The sequence below is a fragment of the Varroa jacobsoni genome, unplaced genomic scaffold (genome assembly GCF_002532875.2).
Source record: "Varroa jacobsoni isolate VJ856 unplaced genomic scaffold, vjacob_1.0 scaffold_899, whole genome shotgun sequence".
Taxonomy (NCBI): Eukaryota; Metazoa; Arthropoda; class Arachnida; order Mesostigmata; family Varroidae; genus Varroa; species Varroa jacobsoni.
In genome coordinates, this window is record NW_019213801.1 from 88252 (window position 1) to 102582 (window position 14331).

General features: G+C 43.2%; 2 protein-coding genes across 9 annotated transcripts in view; one reads left to right on the forward strand and one right to left on the reverse strand.

Annotated features, from left to right (window-relative positions):
• Positions 1–12623, forward strand: part of Mical (Molecule interacting with CasL) — a 59708-nt gene extending 47085 nt beyond the window's left edge. For all 6 annotated transcript variants that reach the window (XM_022840954.2, XM_022840960.2, XM_022840956.2 and 3 more), the window contains exons 21-26: positions 886–1232; positions 1492–3091; positions 3551–4388; positions 4649–5083; positions 5469–6562; positions 7274–12623. In XM_022840954.2, the coding sequence (XP_022696689.1) occupies positions 886–1232; positions 1492–3091; positions 3551–4388; positions 4649–5083; positions 5469–6562; positions 7274–7536 (4577 nt within the window). In that variant the 3' untranslated portion in view covers positions 7537–12623. The remainder of the gene's footprint in view (positions 1–885; positions 1233–1491; positions 3092–3550; positions 4389–4648; positions 5084–5468; positions 6563–7273) is intronic.
• Positions 12624–12883: 260 nt separating this feature from the next.
• LOC111264798 (patched domain-containing protein 3) overlaps positions 12884–14331 on the reverse strand; it is an 8184-nt gene continuing 6736 nt past the window's right edge. For all 3 annotated transcript variants that reach the window (XM_022840966.2, XM_022840967.2, XM_022840965.2), the window contains one exon: positions 12884–14194. In XM_022840966.2, the coding sequence (XP_022696701.1) occupies positions 13543–14194 (652 nt within the window). In that variant the 3' untranslated portion in view covers positions 12884–13542. The remainder of the gene's footprint in view (positions 14195–14331) is intronic.

The following is a 14331-nucleotide window of genomic DNA, read 5'->3' on the forward strand; positions in this document are numbered from 1 at the left end:
ATGGTTTGAAAAACAATCCTTGGAAAAAGGAAAATTAATTGTTTAATAGAAACTAACTACGGCCTTATCGGTCTGCTTTTCATATTGTAAATGCCTTATTATGTTTATGCGGCGTTCCGTTGATGTTGTGCGTTGTTATCTACTAGATGTCCTGTCTATAACGTTTAAATGTGGCTTGTCTTATTTGTAACGTATGTACTATGTTAGTCATTAGCATTGCTAAACAGAAATATATTTTGCCAACTGACTCTAGTGTTCCACGAATTCAATCAAGAAATAACGGGCATACGTTTCTACATGTCGAACTTTCAAAACCGTCTATTATTTTCAAAACTGTTTGTAAATTTATTGTCCTATTTACGCCTAAACGTACGAGATATCATTAAGTGTGGCATAGATTGCAATGGCCAAAAAGAATATGACCAAACCAATTATGAGACCTAACCTATTCATGTCTGTTTGGATGAAAATCGCGTGATTCTATGTATTTTAAACCACTGCGGTTTTTCGTTGAGCCATTCCGATAACGTTAAAATCGAGTCCCTTTAACAAGTTTCATTTGTATAGTATACATCTACGAATCTCATATTGTTGCGTTCGTTCGGCTTAACTCACGCGTGATGATTATAAGAAGCTATTTCGTACTAGCTATTTGGCGATTTCTTCCTCTAGTGATGCACGCAGTTCTTTGCTTAATTCTAGATAACCGTAGTAATTGCAGAGTGTCATAGCCTGCGACTGCAATGACTTACCAGTAACAAACTGTAAAAAAAATACCATACTTATCTTTCACTAACGAATCTACGATCACGTGCTTGATCCCATTGTGCGCTCCGTCGCGTTCTCCTGGTACCGGCGGCCGCTGGGTTGGATTAATTTTTTCAGGTACTGAAGTTGACTATTCGACCATTCGCCGAAAGAAACCCCATGGAGCTGTGGTAACAGCGCCAGTAAGTACGAAGCAAGTTTCGCCTCTGGTTATCGACATAACCAAAAATTCCTCGACGGGTCGAACTCCTGTGGACAATACACCTACGGAAGAGGGTATCGCAACCGCAAAAACCAAGGACATACTTCAGACTCCTGGTGAAGATCACGATGCCGGAGATGAGGGTGGTGGAGATTCAAGCGAGGATGGCCTTACATTAAGTATCACCGACAGCGATGATGACGAGGATGAAATGGAAGCAGATGCAAACGCGGGAAAACCGCATAACGTTACTCAACATAAGGTAGGCCAGCATAGAGCCTACCTTGAGCGAACATACATTGGCAAATAAATTTTTTTTTTTTGATAGAACAGTATGAAATAATCGATACGTGGTAGATTTAGTGCCAAAAGTTGGTTAACTATGACACGTGAACAATTCAGTTGTAGCTATTCTAGAAAAAAGAAGGATTCAGAGAACTAAACTTCCCTTGAAGAGCTAGTGTCAGTTGCTTTCAACTGCCATGGCAATGTTATTATTATATTTTTTCTTGGCCTTCTAGGAAGTGCCAGAAATCGTTGTTCTGGAAGAGGTCGCCTTGCAGGTTACTGGCGACGATCGATGGGGTGAAGATAGCGCACGAGAGGCATTGGGCGACGCCACATCACCTCCGTGGGCAGTTGGTGAGCCTATAACTTTAACCTCACCACCTGAAGATGCCGCAAGCCCTGGTACCGCCGGAGGCAGTGTATCATTAACGGAGGTCAGCGAGTTCAGCTCGAATGAGGCCAGCTCAGACGACAATCGTGAACATGAGCCAGAAAAGATGGACACTGATATCGCAAAAGATTCGACCATTAATAACGACAACCAAAATGGTCATAAAGAGAACGAGATCGATTCAGATTGCTTCGGGACAGAGCCAGATTTGACAAGGGGTACCCACGTAACAGCTATCACTGCTTGTAGACAACAAACGCCCCAGCAGCCGCACTCACCGGCGACTAGTGTACTGCTAGATTCAAGCATTTGTCGCTCGGCTAATCCTAGAGTCCCTCCAAGGGCAAGCTGTGACCAACAACCAGTATCAATAGCAATGACGACAGCAGTAGTAACGTCGCCTTCATATAGAAAGCCAATCTCATCAGAATATCCTACCCCAGACGAGATGATGGATGACGCGCAACAGCTTGAAGAAACGAGCGAGTCCAGTGCAACTAGTACCTTAGGTAGAAAAGCTGAGGAAGTCGATGCTAGCGGTGCGAGCACATGCGTCAGAGCCGCAACTGAGATTATGAACGATGAATCTTCTGCGGCTTGTCGCGAGCAAACAGACTTCGCTAGTATGATGACGCGAAGCGACTCGGCGAGCGACCGAGACCAGCTTATGATGAGCGTCCGCGATGACGCCGATGTCAACGTTGATGGAGATTGTGACGAAGCGTCGCTATTGTCACCGACTTCGCCGCTGTCTCCCAGCGGGAATAACGATGCTAGTGGAGGCCCGTCGCCAGTGTCACCCGAATACGAATCGATCTCGAAGTTGGATGATGATTTTCCGGTGGTTCGGGTCGAGGGATCGTTGTCGGTAAATAACGGCAGCATTGGTCAGAGTGGTACACTTGCACCGGTTGCTACCCTTGAGACGTCGGATGAAGAGGACCTCACGCTGTCGGAGTGGGCGAAAGAGGGCTCAGAGCATGGGAGTGCTTTGGAGGACCTGCATATAACATCACATCAGATTCCGCTCGGCCGTCAGTTACTGTCGCAAACGCAACCACAACAACAACAACAGCCACCTGCTCGCCTGCAAAAAGGCTACACATTTCACTTGAGCGGACGACGTGATGACGCGCTGCCAGCACAGAGGCCTAACCGACTCGAAAAACTAGAAAATAGTAAAAATTCGGAGAATATTGGTAATATCACACCTACAAACTCAACTGATAGACTTAATTTGGTCCACCAGCAACAAAATAATGAAACTCAACAGCAGCAGCAACAGCCAATCCGGATCAGCAGCAACTTACGACCTGGCGGGAAATTGTTGGGCTCTAATCAGACAACCGTGCTATCAGGCCCAGCAAGCGTGACAGGCCAAGGTACGGGCATTCTCGACAATTACAGGACGTTGCCATTTAAAACGCATGCTTCGCTTCTAGGTAAGTTGTCGCGAGCTAATGATGAAAAGTTACAACTAAACATTCATTACAAGAAATATAATTGTGCTTTGGTATGAATGCGCTACCAGTCTAGCCACTGGAATGGCACCCATTCAAGTTAAAAAAATTAATCTAAAAATGCTATTGGCCATTCGTTATATCGTCAGCAATTGGTTTATATGGGTGTAACTTTAAAAAAAAATTACTGGTGTCGTTGGCGCGTTAGTTGAGCAGCTAAAAACCTTTGGCTGAAAAAGCCAAAGAGCTTTCCAGTGTGAACCTCGTAATATGATTATATATACGATTGCAGTGAAATGAAAAAAATAGAGCGTACTACTTATGTATGCATTTTCAATTCGGCTCCTTAATTTACCGGGTCATAACCGGCTAATGTTTAATCATTCTAATATCCGTGTGCTATTATTTCTCTATTCTACTGCATTTATTTACATTTCGTAGGTAATCCGCTTGAGCGTTCGTCAAGCGCTAATCGCATTGATGAAGCGGCTAAGGCGGCGTCCACCAAAAACGCGAAAATTTCTCCACTGCCAAAATTCACCGGGTACGGCGGCCGGTTTGCAGAAAAGATTTGTCGGCCCACCGAGTCGGACTCGATCTATTTAAAAACGTTAAATATTAAGTTAAAGAACTTCGAGTTCCCGTCGATTCGTTCTGCGAATTCTTCGCAGAAGGGTTCACAAGACGACCTGCTCTCTGACGATGACGAGGCATTTCGCACGACCGCCGGCACCGAACTGCAAAAGTCGGCGACTTCGCCAAGTGTGCTCGATCACAACAAAAATCTGCATACAGCCGTGGCTCACGCGACTTCCACAGGACCTCATGGTCGCGAGTGTGACCATCTTATTAATGCTGTAAATACTACCCACCGGGAGCAACAACCAAACCGGCGGGCGACGTCGCCCGGCCGCCTTTCGCAGGTATCACAATCGTCGGTATTGGCCCGCGACCCTGTCGCAGCATTAACACAGCTGAAGGCCGTCAACGAAGCAAGCATCTATGAAAACGTGAACAACCTGCCATATTTTGACGATCGCATCAGTTTGGCAGGTTTTAAGGTAAACAGTGGGGCAAATGCAGCAGTTGGAGCAGCGGCAGGTGAAGGGACGTCTGAAGTTGGCGGTGATATGCCGCCGCCACCGCCACCACCATTGGTGCCAGCACCTGGCAACGATTATTCAGTGTTTGCTACGCCCGACTCGAAAGGTCGAGAGCAATGGCGGTTCAGGACAGGAAGCGTGTCCTCGCTGTGCAGTATTGATCGCGAACGTGCAAGGTGCGTAAGGACTAACGAGTCACACAGAAAGACTATATTAAAAATTGCCGCTGTATGACAGAATTAATAAAAAAAAAAATCAAGTAGTTTCTTCTTGATTACGGCTGTAAGAGTACCTTCAAAGGTCGTGTTCGTGGTTATTCATAGAGATCATTGTACGTCGGTAAAAAAATGTTCAAGTGTTGCAAGTGATTTCTGTTAATATGAACATTTATGTTTGTCGTTATTTTTGCACGAACATAACAACACGTGTTGAGTAGGCAGGAAGCAAGAGAACGGGCCAAGCTTAAATCGGATGCCGAACTGGGCATCAGTCCGCCTTCAGCCTGTGTTAGACGGCACCGTGATCGATTAGTCAGCGAAGATGGCGCCTGGGACCCAACGGTAATGACGACACAGGGAGCAGTTGGAGCTACACCGATAGCTCGACACGCTGCAACTGGTGTCCATCCGCCACTTAGGCCCCAGTCCGAGTACCTCGAGCGTGCACCCGACCCCGAGATGTTATCAGCTTTTCAGCCTTTACAACAGGCGAAGGCAAGGATAAAAGTGGTGCAGCCAAGTCCGTCGGCGACTGTGTCGACAACCAAATCAACTTCGCTGCCGGCAGCCGCTGGTGATTCCACACGAAAGGTATCCTCCTCAGCGCCAGCCACAAAAGCCCAAAAGACACCTGAAGCGTCCGCCAAAAAGAGGTACGTATTATGTTATGTAAGATCACATTGACTTAGGGACACTCCATTGCAACTTCTTGTAAACCGTTCTTTGCCTCGTTAGCGCTAGCCTACGTATAATAATATCTTGTGTTTGTTAGCATGATTTTTTAGACCGCTAAATCTTTAGCTGAAAAGTCAGCAGGGGCCATAGGCTCAAGTCCGAGCAACAATATATACTACGAGGTAAATGTGATTAAATTAAGCAAAAAAATATTGCAACAGGCACATTGTTTGTGCCTGTAAAGTTTAACAAAGGTTATTTCATATAATATACAATCGGGAAAAGAAGCTTTCAGGTGTTTGGAGCGATTGTACGCGTTATGTATTCAATTTGCCTTTTCCTGTGGGTTTTTTTTTGTTTAAGGTTGTTTTCGAGCGGCGAAAGCAGCCCTCCAAGCAAGACGGGCGCCTCCGATGTGCGGCAATCGAGGCCTAATTCGGCAGGTCATAAGGCACGGAATGCGCTGTTCTCGTTTCTGACGTTCGGCAGTAAGAGTAGCGCAAGTTCCGCTAATTCGACCGGCCACCGCGATAGTAACGGCGGAAATATTAACGGCCAAAACCATCAGCAAGCATCAGGCCGTAAAGACAAACAAGACAAGGGTGAACTTCTAGCGAAAAGCCCTTCAGGCAAGGTGACGATATCGGCCAAACTTAAAATGCTCTCACCAAAGGCACAGGGCAAAACACCACGAGGCTCTCTTGCATCGGTTGACAGTCAAGGCGGTGATCGTGAAGAGGATCACCATGCCAAAACCAGTAGCAAGTTTAGCAAGGATGTCCAAGACAAAAAGCGGAACCTGAGCCAGGACAGCTTGCGGTCAACAGGACATGCAGGCCCATGCACGCCAAACAGTGCTACAGCGTCCAGCGGAGTCCGTAGCGCGGGCAGCTTTTCGGTTGTCACCGAGCTCGGTTTAGTCGGTTCGGTGGGGTCCGGTTTGGGACTGTGCGAGTCGCGGTTAGGCAGCGTTGGCATGAGCACTCTCATATCGGGAACTGATTTGCTGCTTAGCGGAAGTGAGAGCGACAATGATAATGAGCCGTTTCCCGATGTTCAGGACATTCTGAGCGACCGGCGAGTAGAGGCCACCGATAAGGACAAAGCTGAAAGATTCCAGCAGCGTGTATACAAACAGCAGGAGCTAAAAAGGGCGCGATGCGCTCAGGAAATTCAGCGGAAACTGGCCGAAATCGAAGTGGAGCGTGCCGGGATTGAGGCGCGAGGGGTCGACGTAGAGAAAGAACTGCGTCGTCTAGGTCAGGCTCCGGCAGCTCATCTAACAAATATAACAGCGGACAAGGAACGATTAACACAAGAACTGTTCGAACTTCTCCGACAAAAGAATAAGCTTAATCGACGTGAACAGGAGCTGCTTATCCGGGCCAAGGATCTAGAGTTGGAAAACCGGCACGCGAAGTTACAAAAGGAAATGCGAGAACGAATGGCCATTGATGGTAAGTGAAGCATAATCAACTAAAAGAGGAAAATACTTCTGTGTTCGGCTTATGTGGCTTATATGACTGATTTTAATAGGATTAATTGTGGTAGCTAAGGGTCATCCTAACAGTATTTTGTGACGGCAGTAGTAACTAGGTAGGACATAGAGTAATTTCAAAAAATTATGTTTTTTTGAAGAAATACCTACCTTCTGACCACTTTCGGAACGACCTTGAGAAAACAGTGAAAGTCTTAGATTTGATATAGAGTAGATTCTCGAGAAGGTCACTACATAACTTGAACCTCTATTTGAGGCACCTGATTAAGGTATTGAATATGGCCTAGATCGTTTTTTTCTGGCGAAAGGCTTATGTCAGGGAGGCGGCCAGCTCCGTGTAATGCGAACACATTGGCAAAATGCCAAATGTGAAAGTTTCATATGATCAAATAAAATCTCAGCTTGGTAAGTGATTCGACTGAAAGTAAGACACTTGTCGTTTATCCTGGCGCTGTCCACAGCTCGAATATATACCCTACCATAGAGCCGATTTTGTGCTGTTATGTTCAATAGGCTTGCCAAACTGTACGTTTGTTTTAGCGTATGTGTCGCAGTTTAGTTTATAACATGTGTACCGTATGTGAAACACGTTCTACCTGCGTCCCTACTTTGTTTTCAGTTTTACTAACTTTCCCTTCCTTTGCGTTTATCTTATTTGTTTGCTTTACAGACTCGAAGAAAACCCCGCAAGACGTGGGTGAGGAGCGCGCGATTCTCCGAGAGATGTTGGAAATTCTTGAAAAACGTGACAAACTTGTTGTACTACACGATCAGCTAGAACTCAAAGAACGTCGGGAAGAACGCGAGATTGAAAATCGTATAAAAGCAGCGCACGCGGCACACGCAGGCGCAGCTGCAGCGGCAAATGTAGATGTTAGCGCTCAACAATTTATACACATCCCTGGGCTTACCAGTGATACGTCCCACGTCTGACTTGTTCAAGCCTCCATCGACAGTGCGTTGCTGATGGGGTCCTATCATATATGAATAATAACAACAACAACAATCATAACGGGCAACAACGTTGAAACAGTAATTACAAATCTGTGGTAGATTTTTGTTGCTGTGCGGTTGGCAGTCATTAGCTTTTCGACAGACGCAGCAAATAAGAAGGTTGGCATTGAATGAAGGGTATCAAAATGTCTAAAGTGGCGGCCGTCTGCTGCTTCTATGGGTAAAGGGCTTTTATTGACGGTTTTGTATTTACTTATTTTTATCGGATGACACTACAGCTGGTCCGTTACAGACGCTATAAAAGACCCGCAACAGGAAATACCGGAACTTATTTGTCGTGGTAGTTGACGCTACACGTATTGCGTTACTGCTAATACTTTCAGATCAAATGCGTCCGACCTTCAACGATTACTGAGAGCTTAGGTTGTGCTATATCCGCGCTAGCCATTTTACAAATGTACGAAAAGGTAGCAGCTGGAGCCACGAAAGTGGCCAACAGAGAAAAAAATAAGGGTAGCAGCGATCAAGTCAATGGTGAAAGCAGACATAGACACACACATACACGTCACTCAACCGACAGAAGACACACTAGAATGAAGTCAAAGGTTTGACCATTTACCGCCCATTCCTAAGTGACTCAAGAGTCGAACAGAGATCACCAAATCAATTCTATCGCTGATCGATCAGTACGCACTGCAGGAACTTTTGAACGATTGTATGGTCGATACCAGCCTCTAACCCCTGAGTTGGTCTGAAGAAGAACCGAAATGAGAGCTGAGGGGAATTGACATGCATAAGCATACGAATATTCACTCTGAATTCATCGGTCTCGTAAGCAAGTAACAGCCAAACGCAGCATTTGCCGAGTGTTACATACTTCTTCGATAGATACACTTAACTTAAACTTACTACATTATATAGCGAAAGCATGCCTGAAATAGTAAACAGAAGGATGCTATGTGGCAGGAATAATGATAGTAACAACGTTTTGGTCACAATAAGACACATAACAACTGCAGACTATTACGATGATGAGAAGAGCGTAAAAAAAAAAAAAAAAATATATATATATATATATATATATATATATATAGGCAAATGTAAAAATAATGATGTTATTGCATGAAAACGAAGAAGCTGCACAAGGCTTGATCGAACCGAGCAAATAGGGATGGAGCGTTAAGCCACTGTTCTGTGCCAGCTACCGATTCAGCCCGTCCGTTTAACGATAAGTAACATCAACTATAGCCAATCATCTAAGGAACTGACCAGTCAACTAATCAATGAAAATATATATACAATTAAAGATATCTGAGGCATAATAGTCGATTATGGAAACAATTACATTTATATTTACATTGGATAGATACGGAATCGCTGCTTTCTGTCCATGTCTACCACTATGGTAACTAGGCCGCATGTGAGAAACACTACGTTATAGCTAAGACAAAAAATAATAAAAGACAAAAAAAAGATGTTATAGCAACATACATTTGAAGTAATAACGGAAATCCTTATTGACGCTAAAACCAGGGGTAAGCAGAGGCTACGTTTTGACAATGATCTTATTCAAAAGAAGACAAGCGTAATTAGCGCCGCCATGTACGTCATTCTAACGAACTGATGGTGGGTGGTTGTTATTAATTTGCTACGGATCAACGGGACAAATCGTTACGACTAATCGCAGATGTTAATTATTTCACCATGAAAATTTGAGTGAATTTGGATGATTCTTCAATGGCTTAAGGTTATTAATTGAAGCTGATAAAACCAACGTAATTTTGTAGAGACAAGCTATAACGTTCTGCATGTATGTTTTACTTAACCATTGGGCTTTAAAGCTGGCTGAATTTCTATTGGGACTGCTTGCCATCTGGCGCATTGTTTACTTTTTGTTTGAGTTAGATCATGTCATCGAAAAACCAGCATACTTTTCGACTCTGCCTATTCTGGAATTTCGTCGCCGTTAGGAAATATGCAGCTCGGATAAGTGAGGCATCCTCATCCCCATAATCAAGGGACCGGTTTGTTGTCCTAAGTCTAGAGGAAAGGAAAGCTACAGGATCTCTTGTCGTAAGCGAAGTTACCCTTTCCCTAAGAGCTAACAATGACTTTAATCAAGTAAAAGCTGAAACAACAAAATTACCTTTCGGCCGATCAATTACATACAGACTCTTCCTTACGGGAACATTAACATATATATATATATACTAGGTAAATATTTACAAACTATCCTACACGCGATAAGAACAATATTAGTTAAAACGCGAGTATTTTTTTATTATTTGTGTTCATTGTATCGCTCAATTGCGCCTGAGATGACTAGTGCTACCTAATGGCAAAACGGAAACTTTGTGCTCTTACAGACGTAGCTAATACACAATATATAGCACTAGATAATGATGATTAAGATCCTATGGTACCCGTAGCAGTATGAGGAATTAAGCAAAAATAATAATAATCAATTTATATACCTAGCTGTGGCTAAACGAAATGCTAAAGTAGAGCTAGAACAAGCTGTGTCACCTTCGACCGAATCAGCTGAAGTCTGTTGAAACCCACTGGGTCATGGTAAATGACTGACCACCGATATCAGCATAACCACAGAATCTATACAATATTCGTCGCTGCTGCGTGTTACAGTTGATGCATACCATTTACCTTGTGCATTTCCGTACGTCACCTCTCGCGTTTTGCTACCATTTGTGCTACTCGAATATATTAAATAAACTGAGATGTTCCGGTGAATTGTATGAAACAGCGTCGTCCATAGCGCTGACAGTGAAGAAGGGGAAAAGCGGATGCTTAACAACAACCAATACTGCTATGATATTAACGGTATAACGGTATTGAAGACAAAACTTACTGTTATACTATTCATAACGAAGATATGAAGACAGCGGACGATTTTAGCCATTCTACAACATTGTTTTAATTACAACTGTTACTGCTGCTGATGTGGCGGCCGCTGCTGCTTCAAATGTATACGGTTATCGGTGATTATGTTTGGCTACTAAAACTAATCATGTTTTTGTAATTTACCGTTACGGGAAGGTCCAAAAGAGGTCGCTGTATATCAAATAAGACATGAGATATTGTTTCGACGCTGAAACGAACAATATTGAAAAACAGAGGGCGAAAAAAGACGTTTGCGAGTTGTGCTGGTATTATTGACTTCTCAATTGAACCACTTTTGCTGGTTATGATAAGTGACTTTTCCCGACCAATCCTGAGCTGCGCTTTCGAACCTATCGATGTCATCAGTAGGATCATAGATTGTTGCGTTGGTGAGGTGTTCTTATAGGTGATTTGTGTTCTACGAATCAACCGAGAAACATTCAGTCTGTGAGGCTCAAGTAGTAAGCAACGAGCTCGTTGAGTTCAACGTTGAACAATCGTTCAACCAGTGAACTTTGGGAGAAGCGGGAACTCACTTTTACATTCATTGCTTTTATATAGAAATCGAATATCGATAAAATCTCCTGTTTTAAGAATCTACTATAAGGGATCGCGGACTTATTTCATAGCGAAACTACGACAAACATCAATATCGAGCACTGAGAGCGTCAGCTAAGATTGGAAAAAGAACGAAGAGGAAAGCAAGCATATGATAATAGCATGCTGCCTTTGTACGAAATTAGGATGGTAACCTTAAATGCCGGCGGAGGACAGTTTCAATCGAAGCTGACATCAGAGACAATCGATAGCGTGCGAATGAGGCCGGGCTGAAACCCAACGTATCGGGCAGTCGTGTTGAAATCCCCATGTGTGCAACCGAAGCAAACAAAGGCCTTGGCGATACGGCCTCCGGTGTCTGAACACAACAGATTGATAGGTGCAGATTTCTATTTATATCAATGAGTATACGGATTTTTCCTTAGCTAAATGCCCAGGCAAAGTTTGAATAAGGCGCTTTAATCTTTAAAAATGTTCGCTTTCTATCTAATAATGACACTGGAAAAGCGATTTACCGTAAGCTCACTCATGCCCTGCTACTTAGTCGAACAAAACGAAAAATTAGATCGCTACATGCAACAGCCGCCGTAGCGGTATCAACAGAACAATCAACGATCAACTACATCCCTTAGGTGTCACTGTAACGTCTAAAATTACCAAGAGAAAGTAAGGCCAACGAAAGAAAACACTCGAGAGTGGGATCTTTCACATCACTCCTGCCTGTATTTGCTAGCTACTAGCTATTAGGTAGCTTAACATCGATGAAAAACAGCGTTATCCCCACTGCAAATACCCCTGGTTTCGCCTCGCACATAAAGTAGTCCTACAGCCGTCTAACATACATCGACATCCCTCAGAACAACACACAAACCAGCCGCCTGCGACTACACAGAAAACCACTCGATGTTTTTGAATGCCTAAACTACAGACCGATAGATGCGAAGAACGAAAGAGGTTCTTGTGTGATTGATCGTTGGACATGGGATCTGCCGCTTGATTGACGAAACGGAAACGCCTTACGCTAGGCAATACGCATTTCGCGTTATATATATATCTATATGATGTGAAAGTTGTGCTGCGGTGGCTTCAACTGTACGGAAGAAGAAATAGAAGATGTCCGGCTGTAGTAAAAACATATAGAATTGTGTCAAACTAAAGCTTGATTGACTGCGTTGAGTGGGTGATGCATTGAGCATTGACGGGATGAAGTATTTGACTCACGCTGCCATGCGTCAAATGGCAAAATGGATAAAAACTGTAATAACATCTGGCTCTAGCAGAAGTAGTGGAAGACGCATAGCCACTATATATACGACTATAAAATGAGGCAAGGCAGTATGGTGAAGATAATATTATACTGTAAACCGCAAATCTGACGAAAAAAGCACCAGATAGTAAAAGGATACAGCAAACGCGATGGAACATTGTAACGGTAGAACTAGAGATAGAACTATATTATTAATCATAGTGAAACGAAAGAAGCATTAATACGGGTAGCGTGTTTTCGGGAGCAAAATAATAACTAATGAAGTAGAAATACAAACATGGATGTACATTCAAATTTAGATGCCTCTTCTTGTAAATAAATATGTCTAATATAATCAATTGAACCTTTGTGTTTGTTTCTACAAGAGGAGAGTTGGATATGAGTGACTGTGTCCATGAGCAAAAGTACGAACCGAATTGAAAACCGTATCAAAACCCAAGGAGTATGTATAAAACATGGAGGATTAGAAGATAGGGGAATCGTAGCACGGATGCAGATTATAACAATATGTCTTCCAAAGTATGTCGACAATATTTCAAACTATTATGGAGCAGTTACATAATTGCGTTCCATTACATAAGAGGATTACTTAAGACACAGACATGTTGACGAGTATTTATTTAGTACTGCAATTACTTCTTGATTTTCATTTATGATGAGGAATATTTTAATTACAAAATCATTTCTATGATACAGGTTTTAGCGCAATACGCGTGTGTCAGGATAAACATGCGGATATATACAACTGTTCGCCGAAGAATTGCAGTGCTCGTACTGCAACATCATTCAATAAGAGAAGAATGTTTATAAATGAGCAATGCTCTACGTTTATAGAACTCATCAACTAGAACCTACGACAAAACATTTATTTAGTGGAACAAACTTAATCTATTGTCCACTCTAGACATTTTTTTCTATATACAAGTAAGCTATTGAATTTTTTTACCTTATTGGTTCCACGTTTGTTCTATATACGCGTATGTGATAAGAGAGATTTTGCAGTTGTTAGAATCTCTCAATATTGAATTTTAATCAGACGAATCTCTAAATTTGCGATGTGTAGAGCATTTGAAAGAAGATGATTTAACAACTGCCGTCTAAAAAGGACTCTGGTGGAAAACTTCGGAAGGATCCAACATTTTCCAAATCTTTGAACGATTCTAAATGGTTTTTGTTTGAATTGAACATTTAGAAAGAAAATTACGGAAGCATCCGTCTATTTGCGATACGGCAAATTGGCTCGACTATTGGGACTCGACCTTCTAGACGACGTTATTCTCAATAATTTCCTTCTTTTGCTTGAACGTTGCCGATAGGAAAACCGGTAAAAATATAAGTGCGTGTAGCGCTCCGAGCACAATAACCAGGAAGACTGTCTTAAAAAAGGTGAGAAAGATATAGGACGGTGCAGCGGCCAGAATGATGATACCGAGCAGGGTTGACAAGGCACCCTGGACGACTGGTACGCCCAGCGCTGACAACGTTTCAGCAACACGCCCCTCAGGAGTTGGAGCGCGTCCGGTAAGAAACGCATGTGCTATATGCGCTGAATAGTCAACAGAAAAGCCGATACACATAATCAGATTGATCATCGAAATCGAGTCGAGGTTGACGCCCCACAGAGTCATGAAGCCGAGAACACCGAGCTCGATCGAAGCGATTGTAAGTGCCATCCATGCAACCGCCCAGCCCGACGGCAAGAGTAAAACTGTGACCAGGATCATGACGAGGGTAGCGACTACTACGGATTGGGCAGTAGTCGAGCGGACTAGAAGGAACTGATCGAAGAATACGAACAGTGGATGGAACACGGTAACGTTGAAAGCCGAGTGACGGTCGGCAATCTCTCGAAGCTCCATCATCATAGCAGCCTCATCGTTGCTGCTACGAACATCTCGAGCCTGAAGCATACACCTGCGCCACACACAAAGAGTATATAGCTGCTTAATTTTTCTAGGCGATAACAGTTCGTAAGGAGGCTCATTGAAAAAAAAGAACTATTGAGAGAGTGGTAAAAAAACCACTTTGCTATTTCCTAGTCAAGCTGAAAA